This window comes from Drosophila simulans, chromosome 2L, assembly GCF_016746395.2.
Source record: "Drosophila simulans strain w501 chromosome 2L, Prin_Dsim_3.1, whole genome shotgun sequence".
NCBI classification, from domain to species: domain Eukaryota; kingdom Metazoa; phylum Arthropoda; class Insecta; order Diptera; family Drosophilidae; genus Drosophila; species Drosophila simulans.
Genome location: NC_052520.2, coordinates 2298263 through 2322103, shown reverse-complemented (window position 1 = coordinate 2322103; position 23841 = coordinate 2298263). Strand labels below are relative to the sequence as shown.

The following is a 23841-nucleotide window of genomic DNA, read 5'->3' as shown; positions in this document are numbered from 1 at the left end:
TTGCCAAGTAAATATTTTAATTTTGAACAAGTGCCACGCCCACTAATTGGGCGTCCACTCAAGAGGGCCGAAACGGAAGAGTTGGAATAAATTACATCCTTTCGGCCATTCCTGCTTGTTTGCGGAACGTCAACTCTACGTTCTGGCGTATCTTTTTTTCGATCTTGAAATGCGGCATTCGGCAAAAGAAAGGCGGTTGCCAAGGCAGTTAAGAGGCTTAAATTCTGGCATTTGGGGCTATCAAATATGAGTTTCGTTAGCCGCCACACTTATCAGTTAGCCAAATTTTCGTCTTCGCTGTCATAATGTTGATTGCCACATACCAAGTCAGTTTATGGTCATTATCCCAAGTGAGGAGCGGGGGACTCCCCTGTTTTTCCGTTCGCTTGCTGTGTGTTCCTTCGGCTAGTTTTGTTGTTTTTGGTCACGTCATCGATTAGCAATGTGTTGCCATGGCATCTTCCACTTTACAGCAGCACAACACAAACACCCAGGGAACGGGGGCGGAAAACCACAAAAACTAACACGACTAACTCCCTTGAAAATCCGTAAAAGTCCTGACCGCAAGAGTTGTAAACAAGCAAAATCCGTTCGTTATTTGATTTTTTGTTTTATGTTTTTTAAATCCTGCCTTGGCCAGGACGGTATATCCTGCGTTTTTACACGAAAATGCACACACACAGTTTTTCTCTGTTTTTCACACCGTTGCACTTGTGTCGATGGTAATGATGGACTTTTTCAACTGATGGCTCCCGACTAACTGAGCTGATCCTTGAGGGACTGCGACTGGAACACGACCGTCTGCTCGCACGGCTCGCCGTCAACTGGTTCGCCTCGAGCTTCCTTAGAGCCATCGTTCCCGAAAAGCCGAGTCCGCAGAACCGAGCCGGGAAATTCCGTCGTGAGTTGTGCATTTTCCACCTACGATGACAGAATTTCCCTGGCTCTCTTCAGCCAGCGCTTTTGCTCTCTTTCTTGTTTTGGGCAATTTGGTGGCGTTCAGTTTTCCGATTTTTCCTTTGTCCAGGTGGTGGGTTCGCATTTCGCCGGTTTGTTTACGTTTTTGTGTGTTGGCCCGCTTTCTTTCAAGCCGGCTTTCTTTGCTGGCCAACATATGACTGCTCCTTTCGGGGTGGCTCTCCTACGAAACGAACTTAATTGATTGAGGAGCTTTACTTTGGTTAGAGGGTGCGGTTTTGGTAAGTCAAAATATTCCAAACAAGGGTTGGTAATCAGTTTCTTTGCCGAGGGAGGCTTTATTAGCTTGGGCTGTCCAAATAATGTATTCAATCTAATGAATTGAAATACTGCACTGTTTTTGTTATTAGGTTATTTTTTGATAAATTTAATACGCTTATTTTTCACCTATTTCAACATGAATTTACAGGTACAGTGCCCCTAAAATCGAAAAGCTCTTAAATACACTGTACCCAAGACCAGCTGTAATAATGATGACAAATATGGCAAAGGCTCCAACTCCTTGTTAGTCCTCACCATGACCCCTTACCTTTGCCCTTTCAACCACAGAAACTGAATGTGCCAGGCAAACCGCTTTTGGTCGCAACTTCGCCTGGTTTCGGCTTATTTACAACAATTTTTCGTTACGTTTCGTTTCAGGCCTGGCCAAAAGCCACAAGCACCAAAGGCAGCTGGCCACGGGAACGAGGAGAGTGGCACAATAGACAAAGTGTATCAATTATAATACGGGCACAAGGCGAAGGATCCCCAGCCGGGGACCAAAGGAAGGGAAGCCGGGATCCAGTAGCCCAGGAGCCGAAAAGCAGGATACCGGAGTTGGAGCTAACACACAGAGAAAAGGAACGAGAGGTATTACCTTTCTTTGTTTTTATATAAAATGGTGCAGTGTACTTTCCACTTTTATAATAGTGTAAACAATCTTATATAAAATAATTTGTCAAATAAATTGTAGATTTCATGTAGTTAGCAGGGATACGAAGACTTGAAATGAACTTTAACTGAGTGAATGACTTCTAAACAATGCGAATGCTTTATTTTGATATCCTTTTTTGCTACTGTAGAGGCAACCACATTCGCAGAGCCATGTTGGCTACGACAAGTACAACCACAATTACCTCGGATCCGGGCATCCTCTGTTTTCATCACTGCAACGTGAAAGTTTTCTGCTTCACTTTGCCGCACACTTGTCCCCATTGCAATGCCCCACTGGACGCGGATGTGGATGCGGATGCGGACGGGGATGTCGATGGGGATGCGGATCCGAGTGCGCAACTAGACAGGGCCGGGCCACGCCTCCTCCTCCTGCCCTTCCGCCTGCCATATCCTTTTGTGCGGGCCACGCAGCATCCGTGCGCCATTGTCCTGCGTCCCTCCGCCGGCGATTTCCTCAAGTGAGTATGGTGCAACCCTTCTAAAAACCCATTCGCTGCAGCTGGTGACATTCAAGTCCACCAGCAAATCAACGAAATGTTTTTATTAGTTTCAATGCGCATTTGAAACGGGAGTGGTGCACTATCGAAATCATTTACACACCCATTTTGTATAAAGTATGAATTGAGGCTTCAGTTTTCAAATGCCATGTTCTATAGTTTATACGAAGTTTAAAAAAATTCAAATTTTAATAGTCAAGCCATCGAATCAGACTACTCCAAGCGGTTTGCTAACGTTTTTGTGAACCATCTCTAAAATTCTCACCGAACAAATTTGTGCAAATGTCTGTGGGAGATATTTTTTGGTTTTGGCTCCGCTTGGAGTATCTTTTATGGCTGGAATATATTTTTGATGCGCTGTGTTTCCGCAGCGATTACAGCAACGCCACCGATTTGCATATCGCAGTGACCACATCCGGCGGCGACATCGTGGAGTTCGATCGCTTTGGCCTGCGCCGCCATCGGCGGGACGATAATCCTCCGGAGTGGCGGCAGTCGCTGATGGTGGGCGATGTGCCGGAGCCGTGGCACGACTTTTGGGACGAGGTCCTGCAGCAGGTGAGTGCAGAATCCGAAATTAAAGGGTGCCTCGATTTGTAGCTGGTAAAAAATGGTTTATCTCAGTTTTTGTTTGAAATGTATGTAAACAAATAGAGCGAATGAGAATAGATATGGCCAGTTGCCAGACTGTATTCTGTACTTTGACAAATCCATTCACCCTGTTGGGAATCAATGCAAATCCCAAACCACTCATCGTTCCTTTGGTCCATTTGCATTTACAGATCTGCGCCCAATCGGTGCGCTGGTCCATCGCCAGTTATGCGGAGGAGAGCCACAACTGCTACGCCTTCGTCCTGGCCTTCCTGCAGGCCCTCGGCCACGCCCACCTGAGCGAGGCCGCCCGCAGCAAGACCGCCTTCTGCGAGCAGTGCATTGTTCCAAGGACGACGACAGCGGGCAAGTACATCTCGCTGTATCGCAAAATCCGCAGGAGCGGCATCTACGTCCATCGCCATCAGCCCAAAAACCGCATTAAGCCAGCATCCTCAACTCCTCCAAGTTCCTACCCCTCGGACTCGTGCGATGGCCTTGGCAGCAGCAAAAAGGTCTCAAAAAAAGGATACTCCAGCAGCAGTATTACAGGACTTGCCACCCGCCAGCGGCCCACGCTTTGCACCATCGAAGAGTAATTAATCGATTAGATAGAAATTGTTTTTGCAACTTTGCTAAGACTTTATCGTAGTTAAATTTAATAAATTGATAACAAAAGTTTTACATTACATTTCTATTAAAAAGGTAAATGGGGGTACAAAGGATCCAACGTTTGAAGTTCATGTACATCTTTGGAATGATATTAGCATATATTAACACTTTTATACATCTATTGCATTGGGGGTGCGACATTCTCCCTGAACAAGTTGTTGTAGTTGCCGGGGGGATTGTAGTTGCACACAACATAGATGGTACTGCCACTGACGGAAGTGTTTAGTCAAAGACTTAATTATTAGGTTTAGACCTTACCTCTTCGCAAAACCCACGCCCAGCTCGGTGGAGCTCTTCCAGACCACCTGAGTAAAATGGCCGGTGTTACCTTGAAACGACGGATGATTCCAATTGTAGTGTCGAATCTCTTCGTACCAGGATCTGACGGCATCGGCACCTTTCAGATTTCCCCCGGAGGCCATGTAAATGTTCTCACCATATCCACTGTTCTGGCGATGTTCCATGCGATTTCTGGACAGCAAATACTATACCAGCGATTTAATGGGGTTTCAATTAGTTGATGATCTGGAGAGTACTCACATTGGCCCACTCCGTGGCCAATTGATTCAGTTTGGGACTCAAAGTCAAGGGTTGAGCCCCATGCTTGGCCCGATATGAATTGTGGGCTTGAAGAACTTCTTGCTCAAACTGAGATTTGCAATTCAAATAATAAAAACAAGGATGTATAAAACTTGTATTATTTGATGTAAGGAGCTAAAGGATAAACCTCAGATTTCCGCCTTACTTGTTGAACGCTCATTATGCCGCTTAAAATTAACCTTTTTTACTTTGGTTAATATTAATTTAATTTTTGAAGTACTTCCGCTGGCACTTGTCTTCGGAAACTGATGTCGTTTGGGGATCGGCGACCCTTTTTGTAATGGTTTTCTTATCAGCTTACCGGAGTTTTGCAAACACTCTATGCAGTTGTGTTTTCACAAATGCTGACTAAGCTACGTGCTGCCAGCAAAAGCGGATATTTAATAGGCCTCTAATAAACCGACCAAATACTAGTTCTAACTGGGTAAGATAAAAGTAACGATGGCAGTTTCAATTTGGTTATTGGCTTATTAGGGTATATAACAAGAAGTAAAAAATATGATCGAAGTATGATGATTAAGATGGCGGGGTCGCAATGCTCATCGTCTCTTATCTCTGCAAAGCTATATATAAATACTGCATTTAACAAGAAATGAATAATTATTAATTGTTCTATAACCGATAAGAATGTTACGTATTTCAATGTTAAAATAACAAGCTCTGAGCAAAATCATTATGGTAACACCTATAATCGGATTTTTCAAATAGATTTTAAATGGAGTTTTCTTGACGGCTCACGGCGAACCCATTCAGGACCCCGGAGGAGGCTGCCTCGTCCAGATTTCATATCCCCGGCTCGGCTTTTGTGGCTGCCACTAGCGCCTGCCTCATTAATGAACGCAATATCCCAGACAGGAGCAAGTGACAGGACAGGAAACGGAAACGAGGACGAAGACGAGGGCACGAACGGGACTCTTGGTTATGCAAAACTGTCATGAATCGGGAAAATGTAATTACATTCTCGTTGATGACGTTGATGAGCAGCCACGGACTGAGGCTCAGTCTCAGCTACAGCCCAAGCTTCAGTCTCAGCCTCCCAGTCGACATTTCATCTTGGATAGAGCGCAATACGTGCATATAAATTGTATAATGTCGCATCGGCCAACTTTGGCGACACGTAATTTCGAAGCAAATAACTTTTCCCCACCCCTCCCGATGCCGAGCGTCGTGGCAAAGTTTCGCTACCTGCGAACTTGCCACCTTTCACTCACTTCCTAATGCCGTTGTTTACTCGCCGGGCTGGATCGGTTGTCATTATTGAATTCAACAGTTGGGACGACATTCGCAGGAAATGATACTGGCTGGCCTGACACCGCCACTGAGATACTGCTCCAAATGATAATGAGGGTAACCACCTTACTTTGAAATTGATACACAGGGAAAAATAAACATAAGTTGTTTACACCTTTCAAATGAAAATATTTTTTCACGAGCATTATTCACGTGACACTGAGTTCATTAGCCAATCATAAGTTCAAGTGGTATTCATGAACAGAAATGTTGTTCAATGCATAACGACACGTTCTTGGACTCTTTGTTGACATACCCGAGATATATATAATAGCCCCGATTGATAGCCATATCCATCTGCTTTGAGTCACCATGGCTCATAACAGTGGGCCAATACGCCCGCGATTCTCTCAAGGTGACATGAGAGTAGGCTGGGTGTGGCTGGTGGGTAATTCAGTTTGCACTTTTTCACGCCACACTTGTGATGAGTCAAAAATTTTGAAATCAAGCTGGCTGTTTTTACCCCTGTAGAGAACCGCGTTATTAAATGAGTCAAGCCCCTGCAGAATCGATTTCATAAACCGTCGCCAAGGGGCTCAGTCTGGGCTATGGTTGTTATCTGATTAAAATGTATAAATAGACGTTCAGCATAAACGGGGAAAATCAAATAGAAGGCAATAGACCTTGAGCGGCATTTAGAACCATTGTTTTCTATGCTTTTCTCCTACATTCCCCTTTGTATTCCGCTTGGCGTTTTGCAATTTGGCGAACTTTGTACCCCAGATTTTGACCAAGTGCCGAGCTGCAAGCTGGCGAGCTGGCAAACAATTTAGACCCGGCGTCATGGCGATGATGTAGATGCCTTTCTATGGCTGCACCGAACCAATCTGCTTCTTATGTTCCGAAACCCCCGCTTTGCTTGCTCCATTTGACACGTTTTCAACGCCGTGGAAATGGGGATGGGGAATGGTCAAAGGGGAATGGGGAAAAAGCGGGCTAAAAGCATTGAAAATCTCAACTAATGTCAAATGCTTTGTTGTCGAAAATCCAGCTGGGAAGCACGAGAAACTGAGCTGGGCGAATCGAAGGTTTCTCCGTTGACACTTTTAATTTAGTAGTGGGGTATTTATCAATAGGACGTATTAATAACTACCAATGCATCAGGCGACCAAGATAAATGCATTTTCTTTGTGATCCATCTGCTGATTTCGGGGAGTCCCCTTGTGCAGCGGCGAAGGGGACTTGCCAAGTCTGCAAAGCCCTGTTCACGACAAGCTTCTACATAAAACCCTGTCAAGTATCCATCCACTCAAAGTCGAGTGACGGACAAATATTTGCAAGCTGTCAACGATTTGCTTTGATTTTGATAAGACCCGCAAAAGTAAGTAAGTAGCGCTAACGAAGTGCGATAAGCGTGGGAAAAAAGGGGCTAAAATTAAGGAGATTGTTAGTAAGTTAACTTTATGGCTATTACTATTGATAACCTTGTCACATTAGCGATAAGAAAGCTGTGATTCTCAATTATGATAAGACCTTATCTTATCTTTATATAAGCCAATTTCTACAATCGGCTTAAGCAATGTGGGAATCATAGCCATTTCAATATTTTAGATATAAAGTCTAAATAATATTGCAACATAACATTTCCACATTCAACCACATGGAGCATTCCAAATACACACAAAAATGAAAATTCATTCACACTTGAGTTTCCCGAGCCGTTTACTTTGCACTTGCCATCTCTTTCTATTTAAATCTTGCTCTCTCTCTCTCTCTCTCCTTTGCTCTGTTTTATTCAACGCCGTGTCCAAAGGAGGCGCATAAAAAATGTATTCACACAAATTTCTTGTGTCAACTTGAAGTTTTTAGCGAATTAGCAATTTGTGCAGCGGTCGCAGTGGAAATTTTATACCAAATTGCAAATTCGTGTTGACTTTGTTTCAGTAAATTTTCCACCTCGGTTTTTTCTGCTGAAGTAGGGCTTTTCGTTTCAATCCTCGTCCACTTTTTCCCCGAATTTCTTTTTTCTTCGTGTTGACTTAATGGAAATGTAAATAAAAGTGAAGTTGATGCGGATAAAGCCCGGTCTGCATTTGACTGATAAGTTTTATACGTATTTTAAACTTATATATAGTTGCGGAAGAAGAATAAATTCGAGCTCGATTGCTGGATTAATTGTCATCTCATCTGTCTTCATTTGTCGGTGGTGGGATTGCGAGATCTGTGAGATTGTCATGCATATTAAGTGGCAAATTTAAAAAGCACATAACTGAAAATGATGAACGCCATTTAAGTGTCGCTGACAGCTGTTTGTATTTTGTGAATTCGTGTTGATGGCTTTATTGCTGAATATCGCGCATACGCAGCGTTGCCGTAGCATGACATTTTACCCAGCTATGGTTGTCTTAGCTTCTAGTCTGCTATATTCGTTATTCCATGTCCATTCTTGGTGGCTCTGGATATTCATAATGTGTGTGTTGCAAGGATATTATGTGTACTTTAGTTAAATCAAATGTAAAACAGCGTGAAGCAAATTCAATAACCGTGGGAAAAAGAGGGCGGCGATAAGGCACTTGTGCAATCACATTATGATAAGAAGACCTTATCTGGCCTAAACACTTATTGTGCTAGCTGGCTTTGTTATTCCATTACAATGCTCCATGGTTCTGGATTTTCATTACGTATCCGCAGGGAGAATGTTCCTTTATGCCTGAAAGGCTGTTTGGTACAAACCTATATTGCATTCCTGATACTATGTATCAGGGACCACAAATTGCAGCTGCTGCTATTTAATGCCACAACTTTCGATTCCGCAGGCCAAGAGGCGCACTGGCATCCTTGCATGTCCGAGTCCTTGGGAAAATGTCTAGATGGAGTGCTGCTCAAGCATGTTGCAATAAAACTAAATCGAATTCAAACACAAAGTTCATTTACAGTTCATCAACTCGGTCTAGCTCCATTTCGACGGGGTGAAGTGAAGGCAAACAAAATGTGGCTCCCGGAAACTTCTAAACTTGGCTTTTATGCTAAATTAAGTGTGCTTGCGCCCAGAGTACTTGGCTGTTTTACAAGTCCGAAAGTCGTTGGCTTATAGGTGTTTATGTGTTAAATTGATGCTCCAATCTCGAATTCGCCCCAAGTCAAAATTGATTATTTTGTTTTATGCTAGGAATTTTCCATTAGCCGATAATGGCGCATTGATACACACTTATTGTGGGTCAACCTGCACTATATGCGTGTCCACTTGCTCCACCGACACTGAAAGCTTCTGCGGTTTGGCATTTTCGGGGCCAGTTTTCGGTTATCGGGATGACACAGAAAAATCAACCGAAAATACCACGGGAAATTGCCATTGATTTCGATTAATTTTCAATGGCTTTTTTTGCCGCCGGAATATTGCTAATTGCGTGTGTAAAGCGCGTTTATTTTTTGCAAACCGTCCATCCCCGATGTTATGCATTAAATAAATTTGCTGATAATTTGATTTTCCGCAAAAACGGTTTGCCACGTGTTTAGCATACTTTTGCGGGTTGAATGGACAAATGGAAAATTTGCAGCTGCTGAAAGTGCACAATTGGTAAATGCCCTTGCTGCGATTTATCCGGCTTCAGTCCAAAGGTCACTCCGTTTGACTTACTCGCGCTCGACTGGCGACTGAAAATCGTTTTAAGTGAACACCGAAATGCGAAGGAATTTCTGCGAGAACGCGTTGAAGCGGAAAATGCCGCTCAAGCTGAGTAACTGGATTTGCTGACAGCCCGGGAAAATGCTAGGTTACAGTCGGAAACTGAAAAAACTGATTGGAAAAACACATATTTCAAGTAATAAATCGTAATAATATGAAAAACAAGGTGTAAAGTGCTTAGGAGAAAGTACGTCTTGCAGCTCAAGGTTTCATTATATAATTTCCTTGTATTTCATTATTTAGATTTAAATATATTAAAAATCGTTTTAAACATTATCTAGCTTTAAAAATTGTTGTAATTACTTGAACAAGAACATTAACATTTCGACTCTTGATGTCGGTTTGGCTGTAACTTGCGTGCTAATTTCCTGCTGCCGAATTCACTTGACATTTCCACCAACGCCGAAGATTTGCATATCTTCTGAGCCGCAGCATGTGGAATGCAAGTTAGGATTTGGGCAAAATCCCCAGCCCAGTCGCACTAGTCGCATTTTCAACTGTTGCCGGAGCCCCATGATGTATCCACTTCACATCGTCTATACGTTTTGACAGCTGCTCCTCGAGTTGCTGCTTCTGCGGTTGCCGAGTTTGGCTTTTGACTCGAGCAGACATTTTGGCCTGGCAAATTACCAGGAACCGAGAAGGAGGAGACGAAGACACTTGGCGGCGGAGTGAAAGGAGGGGATGCTGGGGAAAACAACCCACTGCCTTGTGGGTAGATAAGGAATTTTCATCACTTAATTGACATGTCGGGGAATTGCGGAGCGCCCTGTCTGGAATGGAGATTAGTAGAAGTTTAAGTTTAACCAGCGAACATCCATTAACCGGTATGGGACATCAAAGTTGAAATCAAAGCCATTCCGAAGTCAATCGTTACTGCCACACGTTGAAAATCATAATATTACCATATTTTCTAATGTCCACTGTGTAACCTAACCAAATCAGCCCGAAAGTCAAACGGAAAATCCCCGAACTCCTGTGTATCTATCCACTTGGCTCCTGCCAGATTCTTAATTGTTTCGTGTGCATCTGCCAATTAGACTCAGCCAGAAGAATTTTCGGGTTAACCAGCACAAGAAAAGTGAAACCCATTTGGCCATTGACGCAAACCGTCACTTGCCGTTGTCAGCCCGAATCCCCATCTCCCAAACTCATCCTCATCCTCATCCACTTCTCATCCGGCGTCCTGCATTCTGCATCCTTTTTCGGCTGCTCCAATCAGGAGTGCGTCATAAGCGGGTTATGGAATTTTCATTTCAAGCCGAGAAGACGACCTGAAAATGGCAAAAGGATCCGGTGAGTGGCACTGGGCTTTCCCAGGCACAGATGCCAATTTCTGGCATCTGCACATAGTGCACATTTGCTGCATTACAATGAAAGTTGGAAAGTCAATCTCTGGGCTTTGTGGATTAGGTATTGGGCAGCTAATTGAATTCCTTGCATAAGAAGGCTCTGAGAAAAATTATAGATTTTGTTATCTGTGCATAACGAATTACACATTTATGTGCATTCTTTTTGTAGGAATCGATTGTTACTTCTGGGGCATCTCGATCTAGTTGCCAGTTGACCTTGATTGGGCTGGACCCTCATGCTCGCACTCGTTGCGAGTAAATTTAATTGGAAGCGGGCACAAGCTGTTTGCTGGCGTTACCCTTTTGACATTTAATTAATATGCAAATGCCGCCTCGGTTCGGAATTTCAATCCCGCATCCGAACCCATCCCATGCCCGCAGCATCTGGCACTGTTAGCAGCTCCTGGATCCACATGCGATGGCCACTTCCTCGCCGGAGAAGGAGGATGAGTGCCCTGCCCGATTCGCTGGCAGCGTAAACAAACCGAGAAGGAATTAGAAAGGCAGCTTGTCATTCCGCCGGCGTCGCAGATTTCGTGCAGAGCTTCAATTGCCGGCTGAGTATGAGGAGGATGAGCTCTTGGGGAGTGGCGTGGTGGTATCGTGGCATCCTTGACATCCTTCGGGTGTCCCACAGGAATGCCCGCTCGGAATTTACGAGCCGCTCGAGATTAGCCTCCCCTGGCTGTTGGCTTTAATTGCGCCCATAGACAACGGGCAAGGGGGCGTGGCCGAGAGTCGCCGCGTCAGCAAATACCCTTCCCAGTCCACCGCAGCCATACACTGCGCATTCCACATACTCCGTGTGCGCCCGAGGAGATGCCCCAAGAATCGGTGTCGCTGCATTGTAAATATTGCATTGGGCAGGCTCAAATAAACACACTTATCGCAGCGAGTGGGGAGTCGTAAATATATATGTTTGCCCCTATATGTATCGGTGATGCATAAATTGTTGGCTCCCCAATCGCGTGTGTGTGTTTGTTTGTTTGTGTGTGCCACCATTTTATATCTTATTTATTTCAATTTTTTTGCCCATTCGTTGGCGCGACGTGTGTCGAATGTGCGGCACATTTTATTCGAATGTTTTCATCCGGTTGTGCCCTCTTATTTTTATCATCCTTCGGGAAGCAATTTAAAATATTGCACACTCCTCTCGCAACTGCACTTACTTTTCGGTTTTTCCATTTTAACTCTCTTATTTTTTGCCTTGGCCATCGACGTGGCCGTTGAGTTGAGTGATTGCAATAAATTATTACCGAAAGTTTATCACGTTCAATGGAGCAGAGCTTTCCTTAAGGAAGAAAGCGTGGAAAGCGATGCGAAAAAATGGTGAACAATTCATTTCAGATTGCAACTATTCAATTTGACAAGTTATTAATTATAATTGCCTATTCGACAAAATGGATGTCCTATGTCACTTTCTTTTGTTTTTCAACTTTTTCATCTCCCGTTTTAACATCTTGGTCTCCTCGTCGGCTATGAATGAAAGGACACTGGGTGTGACGCAGTCTTCGTGGCAGCCAAAGAACTTCTGCATATCGCTGATCTGGAAACAGTTGAGAAACACAGCCGATTCCACAGCCATAATAGCCATTGTAAAGATAAGTGGACTGATATCCTTCACCATTAAGGAGAGTTGCTCGTTCAGACAATCTCTCAGATTGCTGCAGGCTGAATCCACCAAGATTTGCAGGATACAAAACACGGGTAACCAAAGGACGAGCAAAGCCACCTGGAGAGCGAAACATAGGACCGGAACCTCGAGAATTGCTCCCGCTTGGCTTTCTGGGAGAATTGGCCCGTACTTCATCTTCAATTTATGCAGGTACATTATGGCGATAAGTAAGAACAGAAGCGAATCCGATCTTGCGTCCACGGGACTCCAGAGCAGTCCTGTGCAGTGTAAAAATACCGAAACGAACAGGGCAACCATAAACGATGCCTCCATTTTGTCTTGTGTAGAAAATTTTCAATTTGTAAAAAACTACGAATTTTCTAACAACTGCTTCCGATTACGCCAAGCGGACGACTACGAGTGTTAAGAAAAGTATTTGATCTTATAGTCATGGCTAGCTCATTTAGGAAGCTTGTTAAGCTGTATAAAATTCAAATTTCTGAACATAGTAGGCCTCGAAATTCTAGGTCGACAGCAATTCATAGGCAAAGAAATCAGTTTAACAGCTGCGTTCGAAGTGTTCTAAAGCTAAAAAGTGATCCGGAATAAAATAAAAAAATCCGTTTTCTTTTCTAAATTTTCAAAGAAATCTGCAAAATGCCAGCTCGTTCTAATTTTCAAGGGGGCCAACCGATAAGGAAGCGCGTAAGTAAGGCACTGAATTCCGGAATACTCAAATCAAGATACATTTTCGCAGAGGATGACCATAGGCGGAGCTGACTCTTTTTCTGTTCACCTTGAAGAGAAAATCAAGAAGGGGAAATTTTTCGAAAACATTGGTAAAGAATTTGGTAAAGTGCAGCTCAGACGTCCGCCGAATAATCAAATGTTTGAAGAAAGCGATGCTCGTGACTGGAACGACGGCAATTTTAGGGGGCAATTCGATTTGGGTCGCAAAATACCAAGTCCACCAACAGCACCGCCACCACCACCCGCACCCTTTAATCTGGATTGGGGATCCAGTTTTGGGCGCTCCGTGTTCCAGGGCTTTCTCAATCAACCCAATGAGCTTATGCCAAATCAAAGTTTCCAGCACGAAAATCGCAGTCCAAATGATTTACGCAATATGGAGTTTCGCCGCTATGAAGTACCTCAACCTCGCATGGATATGGAACGCAGCATGAATGAACCTCGCTTTGGTAATAACAATCCACGCATGAATGTGGAACGCGATATGAGTTTTGAATTGGATTTCTTAGATCCACAATCTCAAAACAATAATGACAGCTCTAACTTTGAACGCCAAGAGCTTAGTCATGATGGCAATAATCATGGTGGAGGTGGAGGTGGAGGTGAGCCAATCCAACGAGGTCCTCAGGTATTTGACACGGTTTTTTTTATTGGGGACTTTAAAATGCCCTACGTGAGCTATGAAACTTCTTTATGGCGGGAGCGGTCCTACGCCGTGCGCCATTTTAAGAGGTCGCCCGACTTTATCATTAGAGAAAAGTTTTCCAAACAGTTGCCGATAGTCCAGCACATCTACAACGATATGATGGATATCAGTGATCTGAGCGATGATTCGAATGGCCGTCTCACCGTTTTCTCCAGCAGCCGTTTTCGCAACAAGCTGTGCCTTGAGTGGACCAAGATCTACCGGGCCAGAGACTACCGATCCTGGGAGGGGTGGTGGAGGGATTTCAGGAACATCGATGTCGACATCAAAGAGCAGTTGAAAAATTTCGATTGCTTCAATGTGAAGTACAACTTCATGATGCCTAAAGGTGCTTCCGCGGCCAGCGATCTGGTCAATCGGGCCCTCAGCGCACTTCAAAAAAATCGTAACAACTATCTGGGCAACATGAAGGTCATGTACACCATCATGGACCACAATTTTCTTGGAAACCTCTCCTTGGAAACTACCGCAAAGCTGCAGGACGCCATCCGATCTGTGCCCAATCACCTGTGGGTCTTCAAGTTGCGCTCCATGATCTACATGTGGTACAACTACAGCCAGGTGATTAAAACCAATAACACTGGCGATGGGATGTACCAGGCGGTGCTCAAGCAGTGGAAAAGCCCTGTCATTCACTGGCTGGCCAAGCAGGCCTTCATGGAGCTGAAGAGCATCAGCAAGCTAGAGTTTCCCCAATTCTCCGAAATCTTCGGCAGAGCCAGTGGTGGTGGCAATGGGAAAGAATAATAGCAAACATATAATACTAACAAAAATATACTACATGGATCGAGGCCAATCGAACAAAAGTAAACCATCCTTATGTCAAGTAAATCTATATTCCAAGACCCGTCGCAATTTATTCAGCTCCACTTGCATAAAGCTGTTTAATTTGTTATACACAAAGTGCACCTGAGCCTCTGGGCTGAGAGGCAGTACCACAAAAAGATAAATATATATAAAAACAGAAGGAAAAACAGGCGAAGGCAAATGAATAAACCAACAGCGCCGGAAAATGACGATACAAACCGAAAGGAAGGCTACAGAAAAATGCAAAGCGCTACTGCATATTAATCCGACAGAGTATTTCACTCAACCTCAAACCCAACCGTACAGGGTGTCTTGGCTACAAATGATTTGGCACTTGTTTCTAATTTATAATCCGCAAATATCCGTATTCAATAAACAGACTAAAAACTCAATTACATAATCCTGTGCTCTTGGCATTATCTATGCATATGGGAAGAGGGGGAATCATTTCTTGCAGTGTAGGCAAGGCCATCGGGACACGTTGCGAAAGGACACGCTGTCTGCGAGAATGGCGACCGCGAAAGACATTTATTGTATCCTTAGCGCGGCTGACAGACGCGTGCTGAGACGATGATGAATTTGCTGCCGCCGATGGCTCCGGCCTCCCGTCTCCTCCGCTGCCACTCCTGCTCCTTGCTCGCCCCAAAAAAATGATGCGAATCGTTGGCGGGGGCACAAAGTGAAAAACTCGGCTGGCAGCCAGCGAAGCGGCAGAAATGACGACAGACAGCCTTAGGGACAGACGAGCAAGTGACGAAAAAAATGCAAATAAAATGCCAGCTTATTGAGTCAGGGGTGCTGGTGGTGGTGGTGCGGTGAAGGGAGAAAGGAGAAAGTCCGTGGCGAACAAGACACTTTTTAGTTGATTGAAAAAGGTGATGTCAAGGTTTTTCTTTTTCCTATTTCATTCTTTGTTGACCTTTTCCAGTTAAATATGATAGAAGTTTTTCACGCTGATAGGAAAATGCGGCGGGTCTGCTGGGCATTAAGTTGAAGACAGCGCTACGCGAAAAGTGGCTTGTAATCCAGAAAAATAATTTATTTAAAATATGTACATCAGACGATGATACTTGGATTAAAGTTCTAATAATATGACTTCCCTTGCCAAACATTCGTATCATTTATCACGATGAGATAGGTTCAAAAGGCAGAGGAGCACGCTCATCCAGAAATAAGTCCACAGCCAGAGGATTGTAATAAAATACCAAAAGGCCCAACAAAAAGGCGTCAGGTGCAGACAAACACATTCACGCCCCACGCACACAGACAGACACACACACAGGCACTGAGGTCCTCGAACGCAGTGGGGTATCCTGTTTGCGCATTTATCCTGCCCAGAGGCTCCTTTCTGCAGGCCCACGCTGTAATATTTAATTTAAAATTGTAACCCCCGGGAATTTTGCTTATGACTTTGCGAGCGCAAGCGAGCGTCAAATGAAAAAGTGTCACACTTAACCAGATCCTCGGTATCGAAGTGCTTTATTCAAGGACCTCAAGTTGCCCCAAATCAGATTGCATTGCAGTCGGGGGCAGGAAGCGATTTTGGTGGATCTGTGCCGAGTTTCATTCCTTCTGGCACTTTAGGTGCGATTGAGGCTATATTTGGGTTGCGAGACATACAGGAAGTTTGGCGGATTAGCATACTCAGTGGAAATTAGTGACGAAAGTAGTCACAAGATGGTTTAAAGATGGTTAAAGGGGTATACAAGCTGTGCTGAAGTATGCAATAATTTATTTACAAATAATATGTTTACAAAGCCCCATGACTTCATCACGAATATTAATTTTTATTCAACGTGGGTTAATTTGGCGATTTCTTCCACCGGCAGACATGATTATTGTGCCCTTTAAAGCGGCTTTGCAGTCGAGCCCTTTTCGTCACACACGGCAATTAATTAAAATTCAATTAAGAACAAAGCTGACACGTGCGCAGCCACAGCCACATTGCTCAATCATAATTTAAATTTGGCCAGGACGAGATTATCCTGCATAGAGAGCAGGAAACCGGAGGCCAGGACAATGTATTGTAATGGCTGCGTGTGCTCCTTTGCTAATTGCAAATGAAATACGATGCTCATTAACTTGTCCTGGCTCGTAATTCACTTACTCGAATTTGCCACTTGAAATCGGAGGCCTCGGGATCGGGATTGGCATGTTGGTCCTGTTCTGTTGATCTCATTATCACCTTGCGGCATTGTTGAAATATTTGCAGGAGTGGCCAAATACGGCCAATGATTCGTTGATTAACAAATTATGATTTATTAAACGGCGTTATGCAAATGCAGCGATTGCAGGATGCGAGAGGTGACAAAGCGGAGGAAGTGCCAGATGAATGATAAACAGGGCTGGCATATTTATTAAAAAAAATCAATTAATTGGCAATTAATTACGGATTCATTAAACGAGTCAAATATCAGCGAAATAAAATGTATTTGCGCGCACTTAAATCGTTCGAATGTCAGTGCCAAAGTATTTTCACTGGCAACATTTTAAAGCCCAAATGTCGGAAGGGCCAGCCAGGCCAATTGAATGTGATTTACGACGGACCGAATTGTATGCATAAATAACGCACTCGAATTATTATTAAATGCGAAGGACAAACTTGTTTTCATAAATATCAAATTACGTACATTGCAGCATATTTTCCCATTAAACAAATACTCCAATCGCCATCAGACTGGCCAAATTGCTTTGTGCGCCAAAAACATGTTTTTCTGTTCCACCTGACTTTGTAGCCAGTGAAAAGCGAGTGTTTGCAGGTTGCATATTGCAGATTGCAAAAACATTTGTAAATGTTTCAGCTTTAGTTTGGTGAGCGAGAGTCAACAGCCAAACAGGATCAAGGACTCCGAGTCCTGTTGCATTTGAGTTCGGCTATTTGTGTTGTTTTTTGCTGTTCGCCCACCGTGCAAAACTAACTATTTATTCAACAAATGTGCAATAAAATGCATAGTCGCTCTCCGCATTTTCCCGCCCATTTCCAGCCCCATTTAACGCAGTTAGAAGCACATTTTCCGCATTTTCAATTCTCCGGCATTGCATGACAAATTGCATTTGAGGTTTTTCACATGGACATTGATTTAATTACCAAATGAATTTCCTCGCCGGCCAGAAGTCGAATAAGAAGTTTAATTTCCCCCAAGTCTGGCCAGCAATTTGCATATGGACTGGCCAAATCCTTTTACGTCTGTATGTCCGCCGGCCGTCTGCCCGTTTGAGTAATTTCATTATGAGTTTTAAGACTTTTAATTAATTTAAAAAGTGAACAATTTTGCACTCTTTTTCATAACAACTCCGGCCGGAGTCCGCATTCCGTAGTCCTCAGCAGTCCGGCTTTTGTCTGGCGGAGTCTGGCCGAACCGGAAGAGTGGCATAATTTCCGCACCGCCTCGAACTTGATGCAAACATTTCATCTGCATCTGCATTTCGAGTGGTCCGGGAGCAGGAGCCGGAGCAGGAGCCGGAGCCGGAGCAGGAGCAGGAACAGAATCGGAATCCGGATCAGGAGCCAAGGCAGGGGCACTGGCAGCATCAACAGCATTCAATTAATTTTCCGTACTTCTGCCATCCACAAAAGCGAAACTTTTGCAGTCCGACATCCGGCATTGTTGCCAAGTTGAATGCTTATTTACGGACACAACAGCGCCGGAATCTCCCGGATTATGCCGAACATCATAAAACTTGTATCGACTCGTTAAACTGGCAGATGAAATGAACCCGTCAGATGACAAAGCAGCCTCAATTACACGGAAATCAAATGGAAATATGCAAAGTTAGTTGTAGTACGGGGAATATTTCTTAATATAAATCTATTGTGAACTATGCTAACGAGTAGTCTGATTAAATTTGAAAATATATTTGATGAACTGAGTGAGTTACTTCAAGTATGCCCGGAGCTTTCATTCATTTGCATTTATGGTAGTAGTAGCAGAACGAACACCTTCTTTGTCAGCAACGAAATTTCTCTAATAAAGTAATCAAATAGACGCAAGGATGTCCGCCGAAGTGGAGGAGCTACTGAAGCGCTTTCAGTCCATGAAGAACGTCACCGGCATAGTTGTGGTGGACAACGACGGCATTCCCATCAAGACGACCCTGGAATACAACTTGACCCTCCATTACGCGGCACTGATGCAAACGGTGCGGGAGAAGGCGCGCCAGGTGGTCCTGGATCTGGACGCCACCAACGAATTCACCTTCCTGCGGCTGCGGACTGAGCAGAATGAGGTGCTGCTGTGCCCGCAGGAGGATTACTTCATCATGGTGATCCAGAGCCCCTGCGACTAGAGCACAATATTCAAGGCCCAAGCTCATTTGGCTTTGCAATTATTCGCAGGCAGAGTGTTCAGTAAATGTTATTAAAATACTCGGCATAGTCTCGATTTCGCCCACCAGCATTTCGTCATTAATAGCATTCAGCTGCAAATTATTTGCATTGGGAATCGCAATTGAATTGGAATGTCACTTGCGTGCGGTGCACTCTTATTCGATATGCATCCTTTGGCCCGCATGCATACATATACGATATGCATGGATCCTTCCTTCCAAACTCGACCCGGCATCCTGTCCGGGCAAACTCATTTACAATAAATGAAGACTGACTGAGGCAGCCACGAAACAAATAAACTTTTTTGCGGCCTCGCCAGGATGCGGGCATGTAGGGATACGGATGCCACGGCCACCGATGTGGAGGTTCCTCCTCTGGGCTTTGCTATTTTTCATTTAATTAAATATTTTACATGCAAAGTGCATTATGAGCAGTGGGCGAAGCAAAAACCCAGCAGATAACTTGGTAAAGTCACACGGACGCCTCTCTGGAGGCCAGGACATCGATGCCAATCCATCTATCCACCGGTGCAGGACGAAACTATTCACTCGAGATAACTTCGTGAACAGTTGTGGCAGGATATAGAGCAGTGCTGTGGCAGCCATCAATTCGAAACACCGCAAAGGGGGGGCAGAAAAGTGGATAAGTTCTTTTTAACCTCGATCCTAGGGCCTTAACTTCATTACCCTAATGACTAAATGCACTTTGCCATGATCTACACCGATGTAGTTATTTTCCGCAGCTGGTTGTCCTGTTTCCTTAGTTGCATTACCTTGGTTCGGATCCTGGGATCATGTTTTCTTTCTTAAATTTCCCTTTGACACTTGTAAATTAAATCCGAATCAAGCCATTCGTCTTTCACCTGTCAGCATGTCCGGCGTAATCATATTTCATTGTTTTCCATTTTCCCGAAAGCATGTGTGTCACTTAACAGCAAACATAACATAGATTGTTAGCTGCACACGTCCATCCCAAAGTCCGTAATTCATAAACCGTGCACGTTACTCATACAACCGATCCAATGATGTCCAGGAAAGGCAATCAACTCAACCCGTCATCAATCCGTCCATCATCGACCATACCGGACTGCAATCAGAAGCGGCGAAGCGACATGACAGCTCCTCCTCCGAACCCAAAGCCAGAGAAAAGGCGCATCCTGGAGATGCATGCGGTTTTCCTGGGGCACGACACTCGCGGCGACAATAAGATATCCATCCGGCACCTGGGCCACTGTCTGCGTGCGATGGGCGCCACGCCCACGGAGGCGATGGTCAGCAAACATGTCCGCCAGTACGAGGCCTCCACCATGCAGCGCATTTCCTTCGATGAGGTCATGGGCATCTACTGCAGTCTTGGCAAGCACGGCGGCATTTCGTCTCCCAAGAGAAAGCAGATCGAGGCGGACCAGTTCGTATCCAGTCTAAAGCTCTTCGATACGGATAACTCCGGTTGGATACCCGCCATCAGACTCCGGCGCATTCTAACCAAGACCGGGGAGCGCATGGGCAGCATGGAAGTGGACGAGCTGCTGCAGGGCAGGATCAACAAAGAGGGCTTGGTCGACTACAAGCAGCTGGTTCAAGACATTATCTATGGGTAACTTGGGGAAATCGAAAGGAAAGGAGAGTCATTCAGAGGAGCTGGAAATGGAAGAATAGCCCGGAAAACAAAATAGTTTTAGACAGGTGAAAAATGTGTTTCAAATAAATGTATGTTTAAAAACCCGAAGAGAACAACCTTAATGTTTGTAGTGAAAGCTTCCAAAGCTATGAAGTCCAAAGAAGGATTGCATACTTTCAGGCAGTCTGAAAAAATAAGCAGCATGATCAGAGGTAATCATTCGATTAGGGAGATTTCTTTCTTATTCTACTGGTATTATTTCGCAAAATGTAACTGGAGAGTGGCATCCGTGAATCAATCGAAACTGCCCTCAGTGCCATTATTTATACAGAGTGCCCCACATGTGGCATCATCAATTGTTCACCACAACCAGTACTCCGCAGGGAAATGAATGACCCAAAAAGGCAGCTGGACAGCTGAGTTCATCATCCATTTGGTAGTGGGTTTCAGAATCGGAATAGGAATCGGAAACGCTGGCCGCCCCGAACAAGTGCAATGGATTGCAAATAATTTCAAAGCGCTGCCCCAAAACATGGAAAGTGCCTAATGCTAATGCGTGATGATGCCTCCAGCTGTGGTCAGCGAATCGGTGGGGAAGATTGGAAAGAGGAGCACCAGTATTTGGTTGCGGCTGGTGGTGGCAATAAATGCGAAAACATGAACTGCACCCGGATCGATGGGTGGCATATGCAAATGCTGTCAAACACAGGCATATTTCCGACACATTTTGGTTGCCTTCGAAATAGAAAGAAATAGAAAAAGGGAACGAGGCACGAGTGCAAATCAATTGGAGGCCAGAATGGAGTTGCTTAGTGTGGGCCCTCAAGTACTGACTTTCTATCCCCCCTATGATGACCGTCAAAGGAGGATGGTAACTTTGCTGAATCCCACCGATAGACGTGTTCTTTTCAAAGTGAGTGAGAACAATCCATCGTGTATATGAATCTATCTACTGTTTGCAGCTACTCTTACAGGTCACATCGAATGCCTGGCTTAACTATACAGTGAATCCAAATACCGGCAGGATAGCACCTTATTCCTCCAGCGAGATCATCATAAGTCTGAAAAGCTTTGATTTCAACACGGACGAGAGATACAATCATCACTTCGTAATTAAATCCATGTTCGAACCTCAAGATCACAAAAATGGTCAGACAATTTTGGCGATTTTTCGCGATGTTTCCCGCAGAGACATCTCCTCGAACACCCTACTGGTGCGACTGGAGGCCCAGCCCTTTCCGTTGGACTGTCATGGCCTGGATTCACTCTGTGATTTTAGCAAAAGTTCTGTGAACACCGAGCTGCAGCTGAGACAGCTCTATGAAAACTGTGCAAATAGGCTGGAGGAAGCTCCTGCGAAACAGAACACACCAAGTGGAAGCCGTCATCTATCCAAGATTGTGATCATTGGCTCCTTGACTTTAGTAGTACTGACAGCATTTGTGCAGCGCAGGCTTATGTTTGAAACGTTTATGGACACCCAATACGCGGATATACATTTTCAATAAATTATAAAAAATATATTATAGATAACCGACATGTAGGTGCATGGTGTTCGCGTTATAACCCACTTGCCAATAACTTTAAAGTTAAAAGATAAGTTTTCCATAAACTAACTGAATTATATGCCCTGGTTTTTTTTCAAGAAACGAGTTATTGCAGGGTAGCCCTATAAAAGACGGGCGTGATTTTCAGTTGAAACATCCGGAACGGAAGACAAACAGCTCGATAATGTGCTTAAGGCTTATACTATCTGTACTAGTATCAATTACTGGCCTGGCTTCTGCTGCTCGAGTTCCTGGGCCAGAGGAACGGATTGTCGGAGGTTCCTACATCCCCATCGAATATGTTCCTTGGCAAGTGTCGGTGCTAAATGTTTCGTTACATCGCTGCGGTGGAGTCGTCTACAATGATCGGGCTATTTTGACTGCCGCTCATTGCCTTTCTAAAGTATCTCTAGCGGATCTATCAGTTCGCGCTGGATCCTCGCATTGGAGCAAAGGTGGCCAGGTGTTGAAGGTGCTGAAGACCATTGCACACCCAAAATACGTGCCTAAAAATTACCATCCGTATGATGTTGCTGTGCTGATTTTGGAGGCACCTCTCAAGCTTGGTGGCACAGTTAAGAAAGTTCCTCTAGCCGAACAGACTCCCGTGGCTGGTACAATTGCTTTGGTCTCCGGATGGGGAGATACACGAGAGAACTCTTCATTTTCGTGGCCAATACTGCAAGGCGCACATGTAGCCATTCTGAATAGAACGGATTGCCAACAAGCTTACAGGGACCGTAGAATAACTACCGACATGATCTGTGCCGACGGACATAGATGGGATTCTTGTGAAGGTGATTCCGGTGGTCCTTTGATTGAAATAACGACAGGAGGCCATGAGCTTGTAGGCATAGTCAGCTGGGGAGAAGGTTGTGGTACAAATCTGGGGGTCTACGAAGATATTGCATTCTTCCGCAACTGGATCAAATATACGGTTCAAGAAAATATTTGGGAAAGTATTGTTAAAATATAATATTTACCTGCAATCGAATAACTACAAAAATCATGTAACCTTTTATATTGCTATATAATAGTTAGACATAAAAAATGAAATAAAAATTCAATTCTTCCATATAACTAAAAACTTTTTTATTTATTTTCGTTTAGCTTCTTTGAATTCTCTTCTATCCATGCCAGGTAGTGGAAGACGTTCGTGTAAAGTGAGGGCAGAACGGCATACCCGCAGCCGTGTCCTTGTACGGCGATGCCAACCACCTTGTTGGCCAGGACCAAGGGACCTCCATAATCGCCAGGACAAATATCATTTTCGGTGTAAAAGGCGCAGAGAAGATTCTCACCAACCGGTTCAACAAGTTCCTCAGCGCAGACGCTCCGCGGACGGATTTTGGTCACGCCATTTTGTAGTTTTCTAGTCACGACGTAGGACTCCAGTAGTTTTTCGCCCCATCCCGCATTGCTGGGATATTCGTTTTCAGAGGGTTCTTTGGTGGCCAGTGGAATTTTGGACACTCGTACGGAAAGCACTGGTTTCTCTAGCCATAAGAGGGCGATATCGTTGTCCCACTCCTTATAATTTTCATGAACCACCAGCGCAGTTACCCTGACAATTCTGCCACCTCTCTTGATATCCGGCGTTCCCACACGGACTGTGATCCTCTTCACCGGCTTATTCTTGACGCACTGGGCGGCTGTCAGGATAATTCGGCTTTCGATCACTGCACCGCCGCACTCCTGATATCCACCTACCCACACGGAGGCGAGGAAGGTCCAGAAGTCAAACTTTGCCTCTACTCCATTATAGATGCCATTGGAGCTTCTTGCAAATAAGATCAACACCCAACACGATCCAATCAACATTGCGATGTTATTTTAGATTATGCCAGCACCTAGGCGATCTTAGCCTATCTCGTTTAATCAGCGGAGAATCGCTTTGGATTTGCCTTGGTTACTTAGTGGACATTTTGTTA

The 23841-nt window shown here is 44.4% G+C and overlaps 9 protein-coding genes across 11 annotated transcripts in view; 6 read left to right on the top strand and 3 right to left on the bottom strand.

Annotated features, from left to right (window-relative positions):
* LOC6730696 (MKRN2 opposite strand protein) overlaps nt 1-3688 on the top strand; it is a 48344-nt gene extending 44656 nt beyond the window's left edge. For all 3 annotated transcript variants that reach the window (XM_016179166.3, XM_016179164.3, XM_016179165.3), the window contains 4 exons: nt 1618-1827; nt 2040-2369; nt 2780-2966; nt 3191-3688. In XM_016179166.3, coding sequence (XP_016023124.1) covers nt 2062-2369; nt 2780-2966; nt 3191-3598 — 903 coding nt within the window. In that variant the 5' untranslated portion in view covers nt 1618-1827; nt 2040-2061 and the 3' untranslated portion in view covers nt 3599-3688. The remainder of the gene's footprint in view (nt 1-1617; nt 1828-2039; nt 2370-2779; nt 2967-3190) is intronic.
* LOC6730695 (Golgi-associated plant pathogenesis-related protein 1) lies at nt 3648-4559 on the bottom strand. Its single transcript, XM_002077829.4, has 4 exons — nt 4417-4559; nt 4212-4319; nt 3930-4156; nt 3648-3880 (listed from the first exon to the last, which is right to left on the bottom strand). Exons 1-4 carry the CDS (start codon nt 4429-4431, stop codon nt 3790-3792), a joined length of 441 nt encoding a protein of 146 aa, XP_002077865.1. The 5' UTR covers nt 4432-4559; the 3' UTR covers nt 3648-3789.
* A 6980-nt stretch (nt 4560-11539) lies between these two features.
* Nucleotides 11540-12585, bottom strand: LOC6730694. The gene has a single exon (XM_002077828.4). The coding sequence runs from the start codon at nt 12484-12486 to the stop codon at nt 11953-11955; it is 534 nt and encodes a 177-aa protein (XP_002077864.1). The 5' UTR covers nt 12487-12585; the 3' UTR covers nt 11540-11952.
* Nucleotides 12586-12695: 110 nt separating this feature from the next.
* LOC6730693 lies at nt 12696-14635 on the top strand. The gene is made up of 2 exons (XM_016179167.3): nt 12696-12858; nt 12911-14635. The coding sequence occupies exons 1-2, from the start codon at nt 12811-12813 to the stop codon at nt 14354-14356; spliced, it is 1494 nt and encodes a 497-aa protein (XP_016023120.1). The 5' UTR covers nt 12696-12810; the 3' UTR covers nt 14357-14635.
* Nucleotides 14636-18299: 3664 nt separating this feature from the next.
* On the top strand, nt 18300-18810 carry LOC6730692 (dynein light chain roadblock-type 1). The gene has a single exon (XM_002077826.4). It carries the CDS (start codon nt 18410-18412, stop codon nt 18701-18703), a length of 294 nt encoding a protein of 97 aa, XP_002077862.1. The 5' UTR covers nt 18300-18409; the 3' UTR covers nt 18704-18810.
* A 769-nt stretch (nt 18811-19579) lies between these two features.
* On the top strand, nt 19580-20476 carry LOC6730691 (myosin-2 essential light chain). Its single transcript, XM_002077825.4, has one exon. It carries the CDS (start codon nt 19765-19767, stop codon nt 20341-20343), a length of 579 nt encoding a protein of 192 aa, XP_002077861.2. The 5' UTR covers nt 19580-19764; the 3' UTR covers nt 20344-20476.
* A 150-nt stretch (nt 20477-20626) lies between these two features.
* LOC6730690 lies at nt 20627-21950 on the top strand. The gene is given in 3 exon segments (XM_016179168.3): nt 20627-21070; nt 21072-21276; nt 21338-21950. Coding segments are annotated over 3 exon segments (900 nt in total). The 5' UTR covers nt 20627-20909; the 3' UTR covers nt 21872-21950.
* Nucleotides 21951-22007: 57 nt separating this feature from the next.
* Nucleotides 22008-22955, top strand: LOC6730689 (trypsin beta). The gene has a single exon (XM_002077823.4). The coding sequence runs from the start codon at nt 22095-22097 to the stop codon at nt 22884-22886; it is 792 nt and encodes a 263-aa protein (XP_002077859.2). The 5' UTR covers nt 22008-22094; the 3' UTR covers nt 22887-22955.
* A 25-nt stretch (nt 22956-22980) lies between these two features.
* LOC6730688 (hypodermin-B) lies at nt 22981-23763 on the bottom strand. The gene has a single exon (XM_002077822.4). It carries the CDS (start codon nt 23729-23731, stop codon nt 23003-23005), a length of 729 nt encoding a protein of 242 aa, XP_002077858.1. The 5' UTR covers nt 23732-23763; the 3' UTR covers nt 22981-23002.
* Between the last annotated feature and the right edge of the window lie 78 nt (nt 23764-23841).

Bases quoted from the DNA above. Each gene is read 5' to 3' on its own strand.
- LOC6730695 (XM_002077829.4), bottom strand. The intron at 4,157-4,211 runs GTGAGTACTCTC...TCGCTGGTATAG, and splicing joins TGGCCACGGAGTGGGCCAAT to TATTTGCTGTCCAGAAATCG. The intron at 3,881-3,929 runs GTAAGGTCTAAA...CACTTCCGTCAG, and splicing joins GGCGTGGGTTTTGCGAAGAG to TGGCAGTACCATCTATGTTG.
- LOC6730694 (XM_002077828.4), bottom strand. From the start codon at position 12,486: ATGGAGGCATCGTTTATGGTTGCCCTGTTCGTTTCGGTATTTTTACAC.
- LOC6730693 (XM_016179167.3), top strand. From the start codon at position 12,811: ATGCCAGCTCGTTCTAATTTTCAAGGGGGCCAACCGATAAGGAAGCGC. The intron at 12,859-12,910 runs GTAAGTAAGGCA...ACATTTTCGCAG, and splicing joins GCCAACCGATAAGGAAGCGC to AGGATGACCATAGGCGGAGC.
- LOC6730692 (XM_002077826.4), top strand. From the start codon at position 18,410: ATGTCCGCCGAAGTGGAGGAGCTACTGAAGCGCTTTCAGTCCATGAAG.
- LOC6730691 (XM_002077825.4), top strand. From the start codon at position 19,765: ATGATGTCCAGGAAAGGCAATCAACTCAACCCGTCATCAATCCGTCCA.
- LOC6730689 (XM_002077823.4), top strand. From the start codon at position 22,095: ATGTGCTTAAGGCTTATACTATCTGTACTAGTATCAATTACTGGCCTG.
- LOC6730688 (XM_002077822.4), bottom strand. From the start codon at position 23,731: ATGTTGATTGGATCGTGTTGGGTGTTGATCTTATTTGCAAGAAGCTCC.